The sequence below is a fragment of the Lynx rufus genome, unplaced genomic scaffold (genome assembly GCF_022079265.1).
Source record: "Lynx rufus isolate CCGP_SWC_20201006 ecotype Redwood Valley unplaced genomic scaffold, mLynRuf1.p SCAF_13, whole genome shotgun sequence".
NCBI lineage: Eukaryota > Metazoa > Chordata > Mammalia > Carnivora > Felidae > Lynx > Lynx rufus.
The window spans coordinates 593,139-611,908 of record NW_025814827.1 but is presented as its reverse complement, the minus strand read 5'-3'; the positions used below and the strand labels follow the sequence as shown (position 1 = coordinate 611,908).

General features: G+C 37.6%; 1 protein-coding gene across 2 annotated transcripts in view; it reads left to right on the top strand.

The window, feature by feature from the left end:
• The window catches only part of ETFA (electron transfer flavoprotein subunit alpha), a 78,208-nt gene that overhangs the window by 3,119 nt on the left and 56,319 nt on the right, over positions 1-18,770 (top strand). For both annotated transcript variants that reach the window (XM_047074738.1, XM_047074739.1), the window contains exons 2-4: positions 12,957-13,103; positions 16,070-16,151; positions 16,255-16,337. In XM_047074738.1, the coding sequence (XP_046930694.1) occupies positions 12,957-13,103; positions 16,070-16,151; positions 16,255-16,337 (312 nt within the window). The remainder of the gene's footprint in view (positions 1-12,956; positions 13,104-16,069; positions 16,152-16,254; positions 16,338-18,770) is intronic.

Sequence of the window (18,770 nt, the reverse complement as noted above, 5' to 3'; positions counted from 1 at the left end):
TAAAAAATGTTGAAAAAAAAAAATTAAAAAAAAAAAAAAGATTATCTTAAACTGTTAACAATGTGTATAAAGCTAACTATACCCTTAAAAATGATTAATATGATAAATGTTATGTTTTTTTACTGCAATTAAAATTTTTTTAATGTTTATTTATTTTGAGAGGTGGGGAGGGACAGAGAGGGAGGGACAAAGAATGAAACTTCAAGCAGGCTCTACACTCAGTGTGGAGCCTGATATGGGGTGCGATCCCATGACCATGGGATCATGACCTAAGCCTAAATCAAGAGCTGAAAGCTTAACCAACTGAGCCACCCAGATGACCCTGTTTGTTACTGGAATTAAAAAAGGGGCGGGGGATGCCTTAAATTGTTAGAATGTAAGTCAAATGACTTGCATTTGGTATTCAAGTTCTCTTTCCAGTGTTGACCTGATTTGTGCCCTTGAGCAAATTCCTTCATCTTTCGGGGGCTCCTCAATGTCATCTGTTTAATGAAGGTGGTATTTTACATCTGCAATAAGGAGCTTAGAGAACACATTAAGAGGGAAATAGGTAGGGAAAAAAAAAGAGGGGAATAGGTAGGCATTTGCAATTAACATTCTTGCAAGGAAGTTAATCTGAATTATGAGTATTATTTTATATTCATTTGCATTTGAAATTGATTTGTTGACTAATAAGATACCAGAGAAATACTTTATGTGGAGAGTGAAGCAACACTTCTCAAGGTCAATTGAGTGTCCTGTTTTTGTATTCATTACTAGATGGAAGGCATAACAATCATGATTCAGAAGCTATGAAACTGGTATGAAGGAACATGACATTTTTCAGAGTCCATGGCCTAGCATTGACAAATGAGATTGAACTCTATAATTTGCATGCAAATTTTAATTTCTTTTGAAAGAAGAAAGAGAGCCAATTTTGATGGAGTTCTAAAAGATTTATTGTATAAGGTGAATTCCATAAAATTATGCTGCTTGCCAATGTGTCTACCAAGGGTCTTGTCTGTTTTAAAAGTGAAGTAAATTGAGTGTGTTTTTAATATTATAATCAATGTCATATGACATTTCTAGTCATGATTAAAAACTATCATATTTTATTACTAAAGAGGTTAAAGTAAGTTATTTAAGTACAGAAATGTAATATACATTTTATTATTACAAAATGTATGTTAAAATAGGGATAGTTGACTTTAATTATATATTATTTATCTTTTGCATTAGAACTATAAAGATCCTTTATATAAAGAACTAACTATAAAGAACTATAAATCTATAAAGATTTTATAGATTATTCATGCCTTTTTTTAATTTATTATTTTTTTAACGTTTATTTATTTTTGAGACAGAGAGAGACAGAGCATGAATGGGGGAGGGTCAGAGAGAGAGAGGGAGACACAGAATCTGAAACAGGTTCCAGGCTCTGCGCTGTCAGCACAGAGCCCGACACGGGGCCCGAACTCACGGACAACGAGATCACACCCTGAGCTGAAGTTGGACATGTAACCAACTGAGCCACCCAGGTGCCCCTCATGCCTTTTTATTTTTGAGTTAAGAAGTAAAAAGACCCTCACATTCTCCTTCCCCTTACCCATATCCCACTTAGTTTGCAAAGATGGTGGGGGGGGGGTAGTAGGCTAAGTTATTATTTAAAAACATTTTTTTTTTTTTACATTTATTTATTTTTGAGAGACAGAGTGAGACAAAGTGAGAGTGGAGGAGGGACAGAGAGAGACGGAGACACAGGATCAGAAACAGGCTCCAGGCTCTGAGCTGTCAGCACAGAGCCCAATGCCGGGCTTGAACCCACAGACCGTGATATCATGACCTGAGCCGAAGTCGGACGCTCAACTGACTGAGCCACCCAGGTGCCCCTACGCTAAATTATTCTTACTACTTTAGGTTTTGAGTGGGTTTGTAAGGGAGTTAGATTCTACCTTTTTTTTCTTCTAAGACTTGTGGTATTTTACTACATGAACATAGAGTTTGTCTATGTTCAGCAGGAACTCTTAAGCAGTAAATCTCCTTGGTTGCTCCTAAAAGACTGAAAAAATCAAAAGCAGTGTCATAATTGTTAAGGTTGAATAAGAGAAGGACCAAAATATTTCCATTGGACTTACTCATAACGAGGTTGTCAGTGACTTTGAAGAGATTGGATTCAGTGTTGTGGTGGAAATGAAAGTCGGTTTGCTGTGAGTAAAGGAGACAGAGAGATGAGGCAGTAGTTGGTGCTTACAGATATCATTTTCAAGAAGTTTGTCTCTGAAAGGGTGGAACCCTTTTAAGCCCTGCCCTAAAAAATTATACTCTCTCATAAAGGCCAGTCAACTCTATGAGGGTATGTAGTTGGTATACAGAAGAAAACTTCTCACATTTTATTACTTAAACTAATTTTAGTCAGTAGTCTTGGTAAGTTTTCTAAGAGCATGATGGGTAGTGATTTAACAAGTTTATATACTGTTCTTGGTAGGTACACATGTAAGTTCTTAGGTAATTAAGTTACCAGTGAGATACAAAGAGTTGCTTTTTAGTTTTTTTTATCATTTTGGGGAAACTTCATTTAGTCACTAAACATTCATTGAATATCTGCTGTGTGCCAGGCACAAAGGTAGGTACTAAATTCACAGTGGAGAACAAGACAGACCTAATTCTTGCCCACATGGTATGAATAGATAAGGGAAGAAAGACATTGAACACATTATTTTAAGTATAATCATTGTAACAGAAAGTTGTATAGGGTATTTGGGGAACAAAATGGCAGGATTAATCTAGTTGGGGGGCTGGAGAAATTCTGAAAGGATATCTGAAATTTCTTTGTAAACTGAGGTGCTTTACAGTTGTTATTGAGTGATGAATTAATAGTAAGAGGAAAAGATTTTCTTTAGACAAAAAACATCATTTTTGAGTTTTGTCTATCTTAGATCACTTATTTAGTATTTTAATTCTGTTCATATTGTATGTGTTCTTATTAGATATCTTGGTTTTTAATATGGATTGTTTCCAGGCTTGAACTAGAAACAGAAACAGAAACTAGAAACAGTTTGATCGTTCAAAACAAAACAAAATTGAAAGTCCATGTGAATTTTGTCTAAGGTAAGGTGGAACATGCTGAAGGAACGCTGGAAATTAAGAAAAAATAGTCTGGAGTAATGACACCACGTGAAAAGGAATATCTGTAGCACCCTGCCTTCAATTCTGTATGACCCTGAAGGGCCTGCATAGCTTCAGGCCTCCTTGTGAGATCAACTGTGTTGTTGTGACTGCATCACAGTGTTCCGGTTTAGCTTCTTCCACTGCTCAGTCCTGTTTCCTTGATGTCTCATAGATGTTGTTTCCAGGAGTACCCCCCGGAAAACTTCTTCCACACTTACACCCACAGAAGGAAGATATGATTGTAAGGTGGCAACAAGCATCTAAAGCATCCACTGTATGCAGTGAATTAACTTACTCACCTATGTATCTAGAATGGTCCTAACTGTCTGTGTTCATTCTTGGGAGAATTAAGACAACAGTCATTTAGATTTTCTCTGGCTCAGATGAGCAACTTTGGAGAAAGGTCTTAAAATTGCTTTCTATAGCTCAGTGTATACAGTAGAAGTATTTAAAGGATTTTTTAAAGCAACAGAAGATTTTTAAAAAAATAGACTTATTTGGAAAAAAAAAGACTATATGGGGGAGCAGTTTTAGACTCAGAGCAAAATTGAGGAGAAACTACAGAAAGTTCCTATATATGACTCCCCACCCATCCCTACCCCCTCCCTAGCCTCTCACTATTAACATCCTACACCAGAGTGGTACTTTAGTTCCACTTGATTCTATACATTCATTTGACAAATGTACAGTGGTATGTATACATCATTATAGTATTGTAAAGAATGGTTTCAATGCCCTAAAATCTACTGTGCTCTGCTTATTTCCCTCTTACCTCCCTGCCCCCACCCCCTGGCTCCATAGCTTTGCCTTTCCAGCATGTCATCTGAGTGAAACTGTACAGTATATAGCCTTTTTTTTGGCCTGATAGCACTTTTTTTTTTAAGTGCTGAATATTCTGTTTTCTGGATGAATTACAGTTTATTTATCCATTTACCTACTGAAGGACATTTTGGTTGCTGTCAAGTTTTGGCAATTATGAATAAAGCTGCTATAGACATCCATGTTTAGGTTTTTGTGTGTAAGTAATTTTTTAGCTCATTTGGGTAAATACTAAGGAATGTGACTGTTGGATTGTATGACAAGAATATATTAGTTTTGTGAAAAACTGCCATATTCCAAAGTGGCTGTACAATTTTTAATTTCTCCCAGAGTTCCTATTGCTCCACATCCTCACCAGCATTTGGTATTGTCAGTGTTTTGGATTTTTGCTATTCTAATTTTTTTTTTTTAATGTTTATTTTTGAGAGAGAGAAAGAGAGCCAGATCACGATCAGGGAAGGGGCAGAGAGAGAGAGGGAGAAACAGAATCTGAAGCAGGCTCCAGGCTCTGAGCTGTCAGCATCGAATTTGACGTGGGGCCCGAACGCATGAACCATGAGATCATGACCTGAGCTGAAGTCGGATGCCCAACTTGACTGAGCCACCCAGGCACCCCTGGATTTTCATTATTCTAATAGTATATGCAGTAGTATCTCATTTTTGTTTTAATTTGCAGTTCCCTAGTGAGACATGATGTTGAACATCTTTATATGTGCTTATTTACCATTTATATATCTTCTGGGTGAGGTGTCTGTTCAGATATTTTGCCCATGTATAAAAACCAATTTGTTTTTTTTTTTTAATATTTATTGATTTTTGAGACAGAGAGAGACAGAGCATGAACCGGGGAGGGTCAGAGAGAGGGAGACACAGAATCTGAAACAGGCTCCAGGCTCTGAGCTGTCAGTACAGAGCCCGACACGGGGCTCGAACTCACAGACTGCGAGATCATGACCTGAGCCGAAGTCAGCCGCCTAACCGACTGAGCCACCCAGGCGCCCCAAAACCAATTTGTTTCTTATTGTTGAATTTTTAAGAGCTCTTTGTGTTCTTTTAGATATCTTTTTATCAGATATGTCATTTGCAAATATTTTTCTCCCAGTCTTTGGGTTGTCATCTCATTTTTTGTTTTAAGAGACAGGGAGAACATGAGTGGGGGAGGGACAGAGGGAGAGGGAGAGAGAAAATCTTAAGCAGGCTTCAAGTCTAGCATACACCCCATGCAGGGATTGATCTCACAACTGTGAGATCATGACCTGACCAGAAATCAAGAGTCAGATGCTTAACTGACTAAGCTACCCAGGTGCCCTGATGAAGAGGTTTTTAAAATCAATGGTCGGTTCATTTATTGGATATTTCCTTTGTGCTAGATACTGAAGTAGAAGCTAGGGTTATAGTGATAAGAAAATCAGACATGGCCCCTGTACTCAAAATCAAGTGGGGAAGACAAAATAATCTAGTTAGTATAATCAAGTGTGATAAGTGCTATAAGGGAGGCAATTCAGCGTACTGTGTTGGTGCTGACAAAGTTAACTAGTCCAAGGAGAACCAAAGAAAGCTTTTGTGTATAGCTAACATTCATTGAGCATTTATTATGTTCCAGCCACTATTCCAAATAATTCAATCCTCACAACAACTCTGTGAGGTTATTATTATTATCATCTCCATTTTATGATCAGGGAATTGAGACACAGAGAAGTTATGGTGGAGGTGGAATTCAAACCCAGGCAGGGTGGCTCCAGAGCCTGTATGTTTACCACTGCTCTGTACTAAGGCTTCTTGGAAGGATTGGCATTTAAGCAGAAAACTTAAGGATGATTGGAAACTAACCAGGTAAGAAGGGAAGAGGTCCTCTAGGTAGAGGGAACAATGTGAGGGAAGGCTGGAGGTCAGAGAGAGCAGGCAAGTTCAAATATCTGAAAATAAGGTATAAACGGAGAGAGGATATATGGCTAGAGAGGTAGATCACACCATAAAATAAATGCCTGATAAGCCAACATGGAGTCTAGTTTACCATATCCTAAGGAGACAGGAAGCAATTAATGTGTTTTAAGCAGAGGAATAACAGGCTAGATTTATGTCATGGAAAGCTCACTGAGAGGAATGGATTGAAGGGGAGAAAGTTAGGTTGGGAGATGGTTGGGGTGATATAGGAGAGGGATAATGGCCTGCACTAACTAGGTGGTGGCACCGATGATGGAGAAGTGAATAGATTTAGGAGATACTGTATTTAGAAGGCAGAATTGTTATGATTGGCAGTTTATTGGATGTGAGGGTTGAGAAAAAACTCAGATCTGAGTTTCAGATCATGGTTTGTGCAGCTTGTTAGAGAGTGGTGCATCCCCTGAAGAACTCTGGAGGAGTATGGTGAGAGGCTAGAATATCAGGGGAAAGATGAGTTAAGATTTGAATTGCTGAGTTGGAGAGTGATGAGACAGGCACGTTAAGCAGTTGGATATGCAGATGTAGCCTAATTGTAGGTCTGGCGCTTAGCAAGGTTTGTTATCTCTTTCTCCCTCCTTCCCCCAATATATATGTGATTCATGTACAGGTGGTAAATTATAAATTAAGCCATGGAAATGAGAGTGGAATAGTCCATAATTTCAAATAATGCTGAGAGAACAAGTAAGGTAAAGCCTGACGCATATCTGTTGGTAATTTTAGTGAGGACATAAACCAGAATGCATGTAGTTGAGGCATGAATGGGAGCTGAGGAATTAGAGAATTGGAGTGGAAGGTGGGGCTAGTGGGTTTTTAATTTTGGGCTTGTTTAAAATTGGGAGAGCCTCGAACATGTTACATGTTGATGGGAAGGAGCCCTGGAAAATGAAAGAGGTTGGAGACATGACTGAGAGGCGATTATAGAAAAAGTCTTTGACTAGATTTGAGAGGACAGCATCTAAAGTCCAGATAAAGATACCAGATCTAGGACCTGTAGCAGCTTCTATTTTGACAGGGCAGGGGCAGGAATTTTTGTTGGATATCAGGAAAGTGCAGCAGGTCCCCTCTGATGGCTTCAGTTTTCATTGTGAATAAGGAAGTGAGGTGCTTTTCTGAGAGTAGGGAGCAGACTGTTGGCAGTTGAGAACATCAGAGGGGAATCTTTGAAATGGTTGTATGGACAGTGAGAGTGCCAACATGGATATCATAGTAATATTGTCAGGCAGTTTTGAGCGCCCAGATAAGGTTAATGACCCAGAATTTATCGTGACTGCAGTATGCATTAAGTAATTATAATTTCAGTGTTTTGAAGAGATTGAGATTCCTTTTTTGGCTGTTACCTAATTAAATATTTCGGTAGTTTATCTTTAATGTTTAAGGACTTGGTTTCTTTTCCCCCATAAAAAATAGGGCCCTTTGGGGCACCTGGGTGGCTCAGTTGGTTAGGCAACCGACTTCGGCTCAGGACATGATCTCACAGTTCGTGAGTTCCAACCCCACACGCGACTCCGTGCTGACAGCTCAGAGCCTGGAGCCTACTTCAGATTCTGTGTCTTCCCTCTCTCTACCCCTCCCCTGCTCATGCTCTGTGTCTCTCTGTCTCTCAATAATAAATAAACGTTAAAAAAAGTTAAAAAAAAATAGGGCCCTAAGTATGCAGATGCAATGGATCATAAGATAATAAAATGTAACTTTTGTTTAAAAACCTTTTTGGTAATGGACCTGTACCTTTTGAATCTTTAGTGGTATCTATCCAACTCTTCTATATAAAATTGGATTTTAGGGCTATGGAATTTTTAGAGCTGGAAAAGAGGGCTTTGACATCATTTGTTTGTTTGTTTCTTTTTGATCAGTGCTGTTTTTAAAACAGGGAAGTATTTACTAAATGAAATCTTATAGGAATGACCCATATACATGTTTCCCCTGTTATGCAGAATAGAGCTTTCCTATGAAACCTTTCATAAGCTGAAATGGTATAAAGTGAACAAGCAATTGCCATTAATTTATACAGAAAAATGTTTAAGCATTTTCAGACCCCAAAAATAATCTCTCTTAGGCTTAAAAAATTTTTTTTTAATGTTTATTTATTTTTGAGACAGAGCTCGAGTTGGGGAGGGGCAGAGAGAGAGAGGGAGACACAGAATCCGAGGCGGGTTCCAGGCTCTGAGCTGTCAGCACAGAGCCCAAAGTAGGGCTTGAGCCCATGATTGTGACCTGAGCCGAAGTCAGATGCTTAACTGACTGAGCCACCCAGGCGCCCCATCTCTTAGGCTTTTCTGATACCATAGGACACATCTTGCTAATGGATGCACAGAGTAAGTTGAGACAAATCACAGATGCTCACACAGTTCAAAGCTATGGTGGCTTGATGCTGAGTGTATATCCAGGGAAGGAGCTTTATGGTTCCATTCTTGCTGCTTTGGGATGTGTGATGCTTTGGGTTACAGCTTGCTGCAAAACCAATGCTGAAGGCTATTTTTGCTTGTCACCTTTTTTTCATAAAAGTGAAAATCCTCTTCGGATTTCTTTTGGTTAGTGGAAACAGGAAGATGTTTTATAAAAGTGAAGTGGTATAATGTGAACTTTTGAAAAGTGGGGAATACCTATATAAGACAGCTTAAAATGATGGTACTTTGATGTGAGCTAGTAATTAAAAACTCAGATTCTGGAGTCTGACTACTTGCACTTTTAAGCTGGCTTTGTTTTCTTAGTTATGTAGCCACTAAGCTTCATTTTCCTTGTCTATAAAGTCAGGGTAATACAGTACCTACATCATAGAGTTATGTGTTTTAATTAAGATATATAGTTGACCCTTGAACAATATGGGTTTGAATCTCACTGGTCTACTTGTATGTGAAAATTTTTGATAAATAACTGTATAGTACTGTAATGTATTTTCTTTTCTAATGATTTTCTTAATATTTTCTTTAGCTTTAGTGTAAGAATACAGTGTGTAATACATATAACATACCAAATACAGGTTAACCAACTGTTAACGTAATTGGGGAGGCTCTGGTCCAACAGTAGGCTGTTAGTTTTGGGGGAGTCAAAAGTTACATGTATATCTTTGACTGCACCAGAGTCAGTGCCCTAACCCCTATGTTGTTCAAGGGTCAACTCTATATATTTTGGTTTAATTAATTCGGTTAAAGCAAAGCCGAGGAGCCATTCTGGGAACCCTGCTTGCCTACTTCTCACTTCATCCTATGTGGTGGTTCCTGGGATGCCTCCCTGAAACTCTTAGCTTCTTTATATGGAGTGTAGTTTGAAACCTTCTGATCTAGTTCATCTCCCTCAATTTGCATGTGAAGAAACTGGGCTCTAGATTGAGGCGTATCATTTTATTTTTATTTTTTAAACAATCTGATTTTTTAAGTCTATTTATTTTAAGAAAGAGAGAGTGTGAGTAGGGAAGGAGCAGAGAAAGGGAAAGAGAATCCCTAGCAGGCTCCACACTGTCAGTGCAGAGCCTGACGTGGGGCTCGATCTCACAAACCAGGAGATTACGACCTGAGCTGAAATCAAGAGTCAGACACTTAACCAAATGAGCCCCCTAGGCACCCTACAGCATAACATATTAAAGGCTACAGGCCAATTTCTCCTGCTAAACACAACTATTATTGCTGTATTAAGCCATATAACCATGTTTAGGTGCTATAGGTTTTCTTTACATGGTATCTGAGGAATAGAAGGTAGAACACTGAGTTAGAAGGAAGCTTAGTATTAAAAAAAATAATAACAAGGAGTCAATTGATAATGTAACATAGAGTGTTGGGGCTCTGGGTGGCTCAGTCAGTTGAGTGTCTGACTCGATTTTGGCTCAGATCATGATTGTGGGATTGAGCCCCATGTTGGGCTCAACACTGAGCATGGAGCCTGCTTAAGATTCTCTCTGTCTCCCCTGCTTTCTCTCTCTCTCTCTCTCTCTCTCTCTCTCTCTCTCTCTCTCTCTTAAAAAAAAAAAGTAATATAGAGTGCCTTTGTGATGTATATAGTACTTAGTAAAGATTGATAAGGCAAATGAACTGAGTGTGTTCTTACATACATTCTTTTGTTGTTGTTTACTCTTATAATTTTGAATAGTCTTTTTAAATTTTTTTTATTTTTGAGAGAGAGAGAGAGAGAGACAGAGTCTGAGCAGGGGAGGAACAGAGAGAGGGAGACACAGAATCCGAAGCAGGTTCTAGGCTTTGAGCTATCAGCACAGAGCCCGATGCGGGGCCTGAACTCATGGATCGCGAGATCATGACCTGAGCTGAGGTCAGATGCCTAACTGACTGAGCCACTCAGCCGCCCCTTGAATAGTCTTTTTAAAAGAATATACTGTGTCCCCCTAGGAGTTCTAAAAAGCTTGAGGATTCCTTGGGAGGATGGCCTACTTTATCTTATGATAGGACTATAATTTATAGCAATTATGGGCCTTCTGCCACCAAATCTTGGATTTATTCTTCAAATGGTGATAGAAATCTCATAATTTTTATAGTAAATGATGTGTGAAACATAATCAAAAATATGGTGTCTGATATATATTGGTAATAAGTAGCTTGTTACTGGCAATTCTTGTGAAATGTGATTTAAATCATAAATTATGCCATTGAGTTCTAATTAGAGTTCTTTGCAAGATACCGTGCTCTTCTGATTAAAAAAGAAAAAGTACTATATATTTCTACAGATGTGTATTAAAAAAAAAAAACAAAAAACATTGTAGCAGACTCTTTGAATAGGCCTGGTATTTGCCTTCTAAGAACTTTCATTCCCTCCCAAGAATTGTGAACTGTTGTGAATTGCCACAACTTTCTGGAGAACAGTTTGTGCCAGTATTAAAAGCCTTAAAAGTGTGCCTGTCTCTTGATCTAACACTTGTGGGAATTTGTCATAAGAAAAGAATCATAAGATCTGCATAAATATTTCTAACCTTAACTTTAACCACTTCTTATAAGAAGGCAATTTTTTTTATCGTTATACAAGCAGGTACTCGATCTGGCAACAACAAAAGTCTCATTTTCCCTCCTTTACTTGCTTCCATTGAGTAAAAAAAAAAAGGGAGGGAAAAAAAAAAACAAGAAATGCCATCCATGATACATAATGCAGTGATTTCTTCCTCTGTCATGTCCCTAGAGTCTCTGGTCCCCAGCTCTGGGATTGGTTCATCAAGGATAAAGGGGGTTAGAGGACTGAGAAGGTTGAGGATGAACTGGTAAAGGTAGAAAGCTTAGGGGAGGAAGGGTCCCTGTTGGAAAGTTGCACAGAATCTGGCTTAGTCTTCTATGCAAGCAGAGAAGCTAAAGTCTGGCCAGGTTCTTTTTTTTTTTTTTTTTTTTTTAATTTTTTAAATGTTTTTATTTGTTTTTGAGAGAGAGAGAGAGACAGCATGAGTAGGGGAGGATCAGAGAGAGGGAGACACAGAATCTGAAGCAGACTCCAGGCTCTGAACTGTCAGCATAGAGCCTGTGAGGCTTGAACCCACCGACCACGAGATCATGACCTGAGCCGAAGTCAGATGCTTCACTGACTGAACCACCCAGGCGCCCCATGTCTGGCCAGATTCTGATCAGAAGAGTCTTTACAGACTGAAACAAACTCTCATTTGTTGAGGATGAGTGCAAAGATTTAGCTATGAGGATGGTCTTCCCTGCATTTTTTTAAAAAAATGTGTTATTTATTTATTTATTTATTTATTTATTTATTTATTTATTTAAAGTAATCTCTGCACCCAACGTAGAATTCAAACTCACAGGCCTGAGATCAAGATTTGCACACTCCATTGAGTGAGCCAGCCAGGCGCCCCTGCATTGTTTTTACAGATTACAGAACTGGTTAAACTGGTATGCTCATATACTTAACACCAATAAAAAGGAAAAGTATTAAAATATGGCAATAGGTATTTATAGTATAGTAAATGAAAACATAAGTATTTTCCAAATTTAATTGTGTAATGAGCATTGTAAGTCCTATGCCTCCCTGCCTTTCATTCATACCCTCCTGTGTAAATTTCCAGCTCTGGATGTAAATTTTATACCATGCTTCCTTCACTCCAACTCCATATCAAAGATTATTGCTGAATTAAGCCATATAACCATGCCATTTGATTTTCAGTGCCTATTTTTCTCATTTCTCATTGCAATTTTTCACAAGGATAATTCCACAGTTTTCTTATTTTCTTAGACTTCGTCACACCTGTGGTACCCTTCCTTATGTTTTCACAAGACAGGAACACCTAAGCTTGTTCCTTTCTTACCCTTGATTCTGTGCTTCATGATCTGCAACCTCCAGCAGTTTGGATCGCTTCATTAACTGAAAAACTGTCTAATAACTGTATGTAACAGGTTTTATTTCCCTTAAAATCTTTGAGCACAGTGAGCATTCTTATTCATTTTTGTGTTCCTGGTGTTTGAATTTATTCCAGATGACCATGAGCTTGATCTCTTGATAGTCCACAGTAGATATAAGTGGATACTGGTTGGTTCCAAGATGCTGTCTGCAAGCTTCTTTTTTGAGTTCAGAAGCATGTTCAAGCAGTTGAAACCTGAGCAGAATTACTGTGTAGCATTTAAAGACATTACATTATTAGTTATTTGGGTATTGAATGCATTTTACGTGAAGCAATAGAAATCAACTTTAGTAAGTGTTCTAACCCATTATTTCTAGATATACTGTATCTTTAGGAGTTTGCTGCAAGTGAGTGTAATTGGTAGTAGTTTGATTCCTGGTTTGATAATTAATCGGTACAACTTAAGAATTTTAAATTTAGATGTATTTAGCAGTTTCTCATTGAACATACAGTATTGAGAAACATATATTAATGGGAAAGTTGTTTTGAAATAATTAAATTTTTCTAACAGTAGAATACAAATGCATTTTCTGTTTTAATTAAGAATATGAGTAATAGAATGATAGACACAAATAGTTTAATTTTTGCCATTGAGCAAGTATTTTATAGAACTGAGTTTTGTGTACAGTTTTCTTTGAGGCACACATACTTAATAATTAGAATTTTGAAAACCCTGTTTGCATTACAATATTCTTTTTCACCTTTTTTTTCCTTTTAGGCCTCATTGTTACGATTTCAGAGTACCCTGGTGATAGCCGAGCATGCAAATGATACTCTAGCACCCGTTACATTAAATACCATCACTGCAGCCAAACGTCTTGGAGGTGAAGTGTCTTGCTTAGTAGCTGGAACCAAATGTGACAAGGTGAGAAATTTTTAAGGTCAACCATAGCAAATATAATCTCCATCAAGAGACAGGGAAAGATGGCAACAGAGAATTATGCTGAAGACTGTAACCCAAACTGGGCTCTAATCCTCATTAAATGGCCAATGTCACAATCATTACTACGTGTGAAAAAGGAACTAAAAGGTTTGCTCACTAAGCATTTTGTCTTTTGAAATGAGGTAAAATACTTGATTTAGTTCTCCTGGCACCATCATATGCCATCAGGTACCAAGTAGAATGATAATATTTGAGTCCCCTTAGAGGTTAATAGCCGATCTCTTTTTTGTATTGATGAATATACTAGCTAATTGCTTTTAATTCCTGAAAGTGGGAAATCTGGACAAAGTATCATAGGTGTTAATTTTTAATTGGTATAAGAATTCAGATGGAACTACTATGCTTTTCAAACTGTAGCTCTGACTAAAAGATGTTCTTAGTTTTTGTTGTTGTTGAAATAAGATAATAGCTTTGTAAACTAACCCCTGGAAAGGTACTGTAACAGGGTTTGCAGGCTCTGTACCACTGGGCAGCTGTGTAGTTGAAATCATGCTTCACTTAAGTTGAGCCACCAATTCACTCCCATCCTGTATAGAAGTTACCAAGTGTGCAGTTGGGGACTTGGACCTCAGAGGAAGAAATCTGGAAAAAGCATGTTTCTTTTTAGAGGATTTAATTTATTTTTTTATTAAATGACATTGATGAAGAGCATGTAATATAGTGCAGGCTCAGAATACTACTGTCACTTTTGTCTAATTTCTTACATGAAATTAGTATCTTGAAAGAATGTATTCTTGCGGGTTTAGGGTTAAGTTGTGTGGATTACTTTGCCTAAATCCTGCTAACAACTGTTGAATCTTATTTATTTGATAGTGACCACAATGTATGATAAAATGGCCAAGCTGTCTTTTTTGGTTGCCCTGTATTCATTCATTCATTCATTCATTCACTCGTTTATTTTTTTTATTTTATTTTATTTTATTATTTATTTATTTATTTATTTATTTATTTTTAATTTTTTTTTCAACGTTTATTTATTTTTGGGACAGAGAGAGACAGAGCATGAACGGGGGAGGGGCAGAGAGAGAGGGAGACACAGAATCGGAAACAGGCTCCAGGCTCTGAGCCATCAGCCCAGAGCCTGACGCGAGGCTCGAACTCACGGACCGCGAGATCGTGACCTGGCTGAAGTCGGACGCTTAACCGACTGCGCCACCCAGGCGCCCCTCGTTTATTTTTTTTATAGAGAGCGCAAACTGGGGAGAGGGACTGGGAGACGGGAAAGAATCTTAAGCAGGCTCCACGCTCAGTGTGGACCCCGGAGCCCGATGCAGGGCTCAATCCCATGACCCTGGGATCATGACCTGCACTGAAATCAAGAGTTGGATGCTCAACTGAGTGAGCCACTCACACACCCCACCCTGCTTTTAGATATACAAGTTCTGGGTTTGATTCTTTGGCTGTGATTTTAAATAATTATTCTAATATTATTTTTTAAATATTTGAAATGCTATTTTATTTGTACTATTTTGAGAAAAAGCAGAAATAATCTTCTCTTTAGTTACATTCTTATTGTTTTGTCACATTCTAATCTGAAAGAAAAATAATCAGTATCTGCATAAAGAGACTCCATTAACGGCTAGGCAGATTTCAGTTTTTTGTAGCTACCTATCAAAAGCAGCAAGTGATTCTTCTGTGTAGTGCCAGAAGTTTTTGCTGGTAAAAAAGATAATTTTGATAGTACAAGATAGTCTGCCAGTGATCTGTCAGTGAATTCTTGGCTCAGCAGAGGTACTCTTGCAAACTTGAAAACAGTGAATATTGTTGCAATCTTAACCTTCCATTGATGGGGGCAAGAGGAATAGCTCTTTATGCCTACTCATCAGTGAATCAGTAAACAAGAAGACAAGACCATAATATGATTGTTATGTCTCTGCTAAAGCAGAAATCAGTCTTGGCTGTAATTAGATAATTAAAAGGGGGAATTCTAATTATCTTCTATATATAAGAAATCTGAGTGGTTAAAATTTTATGCTTTCCCAGAATTTAATTATGATTCCACACAGGAAAAATGAGGAAATAAAATAAAAATTATTTAGCTTCATCATAGATAAATAGATGTAGGTGGGCAGGAGCTCAGTAGTTGACAATGGACTATTATATAAGACTTCTTCTATTGCCTAGATTCACTAATTTTAACAGCAGAAATTATTATTATCAAATAAAGTACAGTGTCCTGTAAACAAATGTGGTTAGGTCCTGTTCTTTACCTCTAGGAAACCCTGAGTCTGAAATATATTGGCTGTGTTATTACTGTATGTGTCAGACCGAGAACCTAAGCACTGCCTCATTTTCACCATTTCTAAAATGATGAATTTACACTTACATTGAGTGAAAGGTAAAGGGCACAATCTACAATTAAATTTGAATAGAGAGCTGTGCTGATTTTGGCTTACCAGATAATACTTATTCAAAGTAAGAATTTTTATTTAAGGTCAGTTGGTAGTAAGATCAGTTGGCCTAAGTTTTGTTTTTGTTTTTGTTTTTTGTTAAAGGGTTTTCTTTTTTCCCCCTAAGTTGCCCTTTCTCTATTAAAAAAAATTTTTTTTTTTTTTTACTGTTTATTTTTGAGAGAGAGAGAGAGCAAGTGAGTGCAGGGGAGAGGTAGAGAGTGAGGGAGACACAGAATCCAAAACAGGCTCCAGGCTCTGAGCTGTCAGCATAGAGCCTGACGCAGGGCTCGAATTCATAGACTGCGAGATCATGACCTGAGCCGAGGTCGGATGCTTAACCGACTGAGCCACCCAGATGCCCCTAGTCGCCCTTTTTCTAATAAGAACAATTTCTATAGTTGACCCTTAAGATTTTATGCTCTGTTGGTATTTGTAGTGGTGGCTCTATTTGTATCTTTCTGTTAGATGGATAATTAAAAACTCTTTTAATTATAGGTGGCACAGGATCTCTGCAAAGTAGCAGGTGTAGCAAAAGTTCTGATTGCTCAGCATGATGCATACAAAGGCCTCCTTCCAGGTGAGATTTTTCCATTGGAAAAAGTGCAATGTCTAAATTATACTTGAATATAAGAATATGAAAACATTATGAAGTGTATTTATCAAATGTGTTTAATTCTTAGAGGAACTGACACCGTTAATTTTGGCAACTCAGAAGCAGTTCAATTACACACACATCTGTGCTGGAGCATCTGCCTTTGGAAAGGTGAGAAGATTGAGAATGTGGAATCTGATGTCATTATTTGGAAGGGTTATTAGATTTCATTGTGCTTGAAATGTACAACAGACTGTGTTTAGGTAGCTAATCCTGGCTTTCTGAATTAATATGGTAATAGTTTTGCTAAAATGTATTCTTTTAAGACTTTGTTACAATTTCTATAAAAATGCCACCTCCACCTTTTCAAATTTTGTCATAGAGACAACTCTGTGCTTTCAAGATTTTGTCATAATTTATTAGAATGCTACTTCCAGAGTTTCAAATTTTGTCATGGACAAAACTCTAGGATATTTTTTAAAATTATTTTTCTTTAAAAACAATGTTGAACTGTCTCTGTGTGTGTGTGAATGTCATTGTAGTCGTAACCGATCTTAAGCAATGGTTTATTTGGGTGGCTGATAGATATTTACAAAGGCCAAATTCTGTCTACTTGGGGGATTTGGTAATGGCTGTGTGGTAGTTGAAAACATCCTTAGGGTAAAGAAAGCTATAATCTGATCATGTGCATTGTGATATGTCTGAAGAAAGAATGTGCTGTCGGGCAGTTAGTTATCTGCATGAAGTTTTAAAAAAGGGGGAAACTAAGTGGGAGCCCAAGAGAATTTGTCAGTGGGTTGTTCTTGCTCTCTCTGTGGCCATGGGTATTCTAGCTCCCTTTTATCCCATTCTTAATAAGCTGCTGTTTTTAGTTTTTGTTTTACTTTTAAAGATTATAAATTGTACACAAATACATTTTTATTATAGAGGGTGCATGTAGTACTGAGCAGTATGCAGAGCAGAGCAAGGTATCAAAGTCTCCCTTTCTTCCCAACTCCCTCTTCCCGCTTCAGAGGTACAGGTGTTAACAATTGTACGTTCTTTTAGTCCTGCTGCTATGGATTTTGAAATTGTAATACCTGTACAAATTTTTTTCTTTTACTCCTAAGATAATATAACATGAATTATTTTGAGACTGGTGGTTTTTACTTAAGAATGTGTCCTGGGGGCACCTGGGTGGCGCAGTCGGTTAAGCGTCCGACTTCAGCCAGGTCACGATCTTGCGGTCCGTGGGTTCGAGCCCCGCGTCGGGCTCTGGGCTGATGGCTCAGAGCCTGGAGCCTGTTTCCGATTCTGTGTCTCCCTCTCTCTCTGCCCCTCGCCCGTTCATGCTCTGTCTCTCTCTGTCCCAAAAATAAATAAAAAAACGTTGAAAAAAAAAATTTAAAAAAAAGAATGTGTCCTGAAAATATTTGCTCATGTCTGTCTCATTTTTTTGTGGCTGCATAATATTCAATATTTAGCTAAGGATGGACAGTTAGGTTGCTTCTAATTTTTTGCATTTATAAGCCTTACTGTAAATAAATGTCCCTGTACATACATCTTTGTATACATGTGCTGCTATTTATTTAGAATAGAGCTTAGAAGTGAAATAGCTGGGTCAAAGACTGTGTGCTTTTAAAATTTTGATATATATTGCTAAATTGCTGTCTTAAGAGGATGTCTTGCCAGCACTTGGTATTATACATTTTAACATTTTCCCCCAATCTTATGGGTGAAAAATTATATTTTGTAACTTTTGCATTTCTGTGATAGTAAGATCAAACATCTTTTCATATAGTTTTTGGTTGTTTTTATTTCCTTTTTTGAACTGTCTTGATTTGACTTTTTTTTCTTTTACTATCATAATTTTGGTGTAATTGATTTTAAAGTTTATTTATTTTGAGAGAGAGAAAGAGAAAGCACAGGAGGGGCAGAGAGAGAGAGAATTCCAAGCAGGCTCCACACCACCAGAGCAGAGCCCAACATGGGGCTCGAACCCATGAACCGTGAGATCATGACCTGAGCTGAAATCAAGAGTTGGACGCTTAACTGCCTGAGCCACCCAGGCGCCCCTGTTGTAATTGATTTTAAAATATTAGTTTGAGGAATAAGATATAATCTCTTATATCAAATAACCATGTTGAGTGATTAACAGTGAGCTCCCAACATACTGATCTTGTTTCTTGTGAAATGAATAGTGTTTGTGAATATTAATCTGTGGTATAGCATTGCTTCTAGGCATGAATCACTGCAAACCATGTAGAGAACTTGCAGAATAACTCATGTAAATTGGTGTAGTTTGTTTTTAACCTCTAGAATTATCAATTTGAACTCACTAATTTTTTTCTTTTAAGGTTAACAGAATTTCTAGGCAGTAACAATGTTCCACCTACAATGTAAACACAAGTTTAACAAACAATTATTCTTTTATTAGGTTATCACATTGCAGACTATCATACATTTTTCAGGGTTTTTTTTTATAGAGTTTAGTGATTGATAGGTAAGATGAGTCCACAGACATATATGACCTTGGGCTAGTCATTTTACCTTCCTGACGTCTGTTTTTCTTGTACGTAAAATGGTGTAGTTTGATCAAGTGATGTCTAAGATCTATCAAGTAGA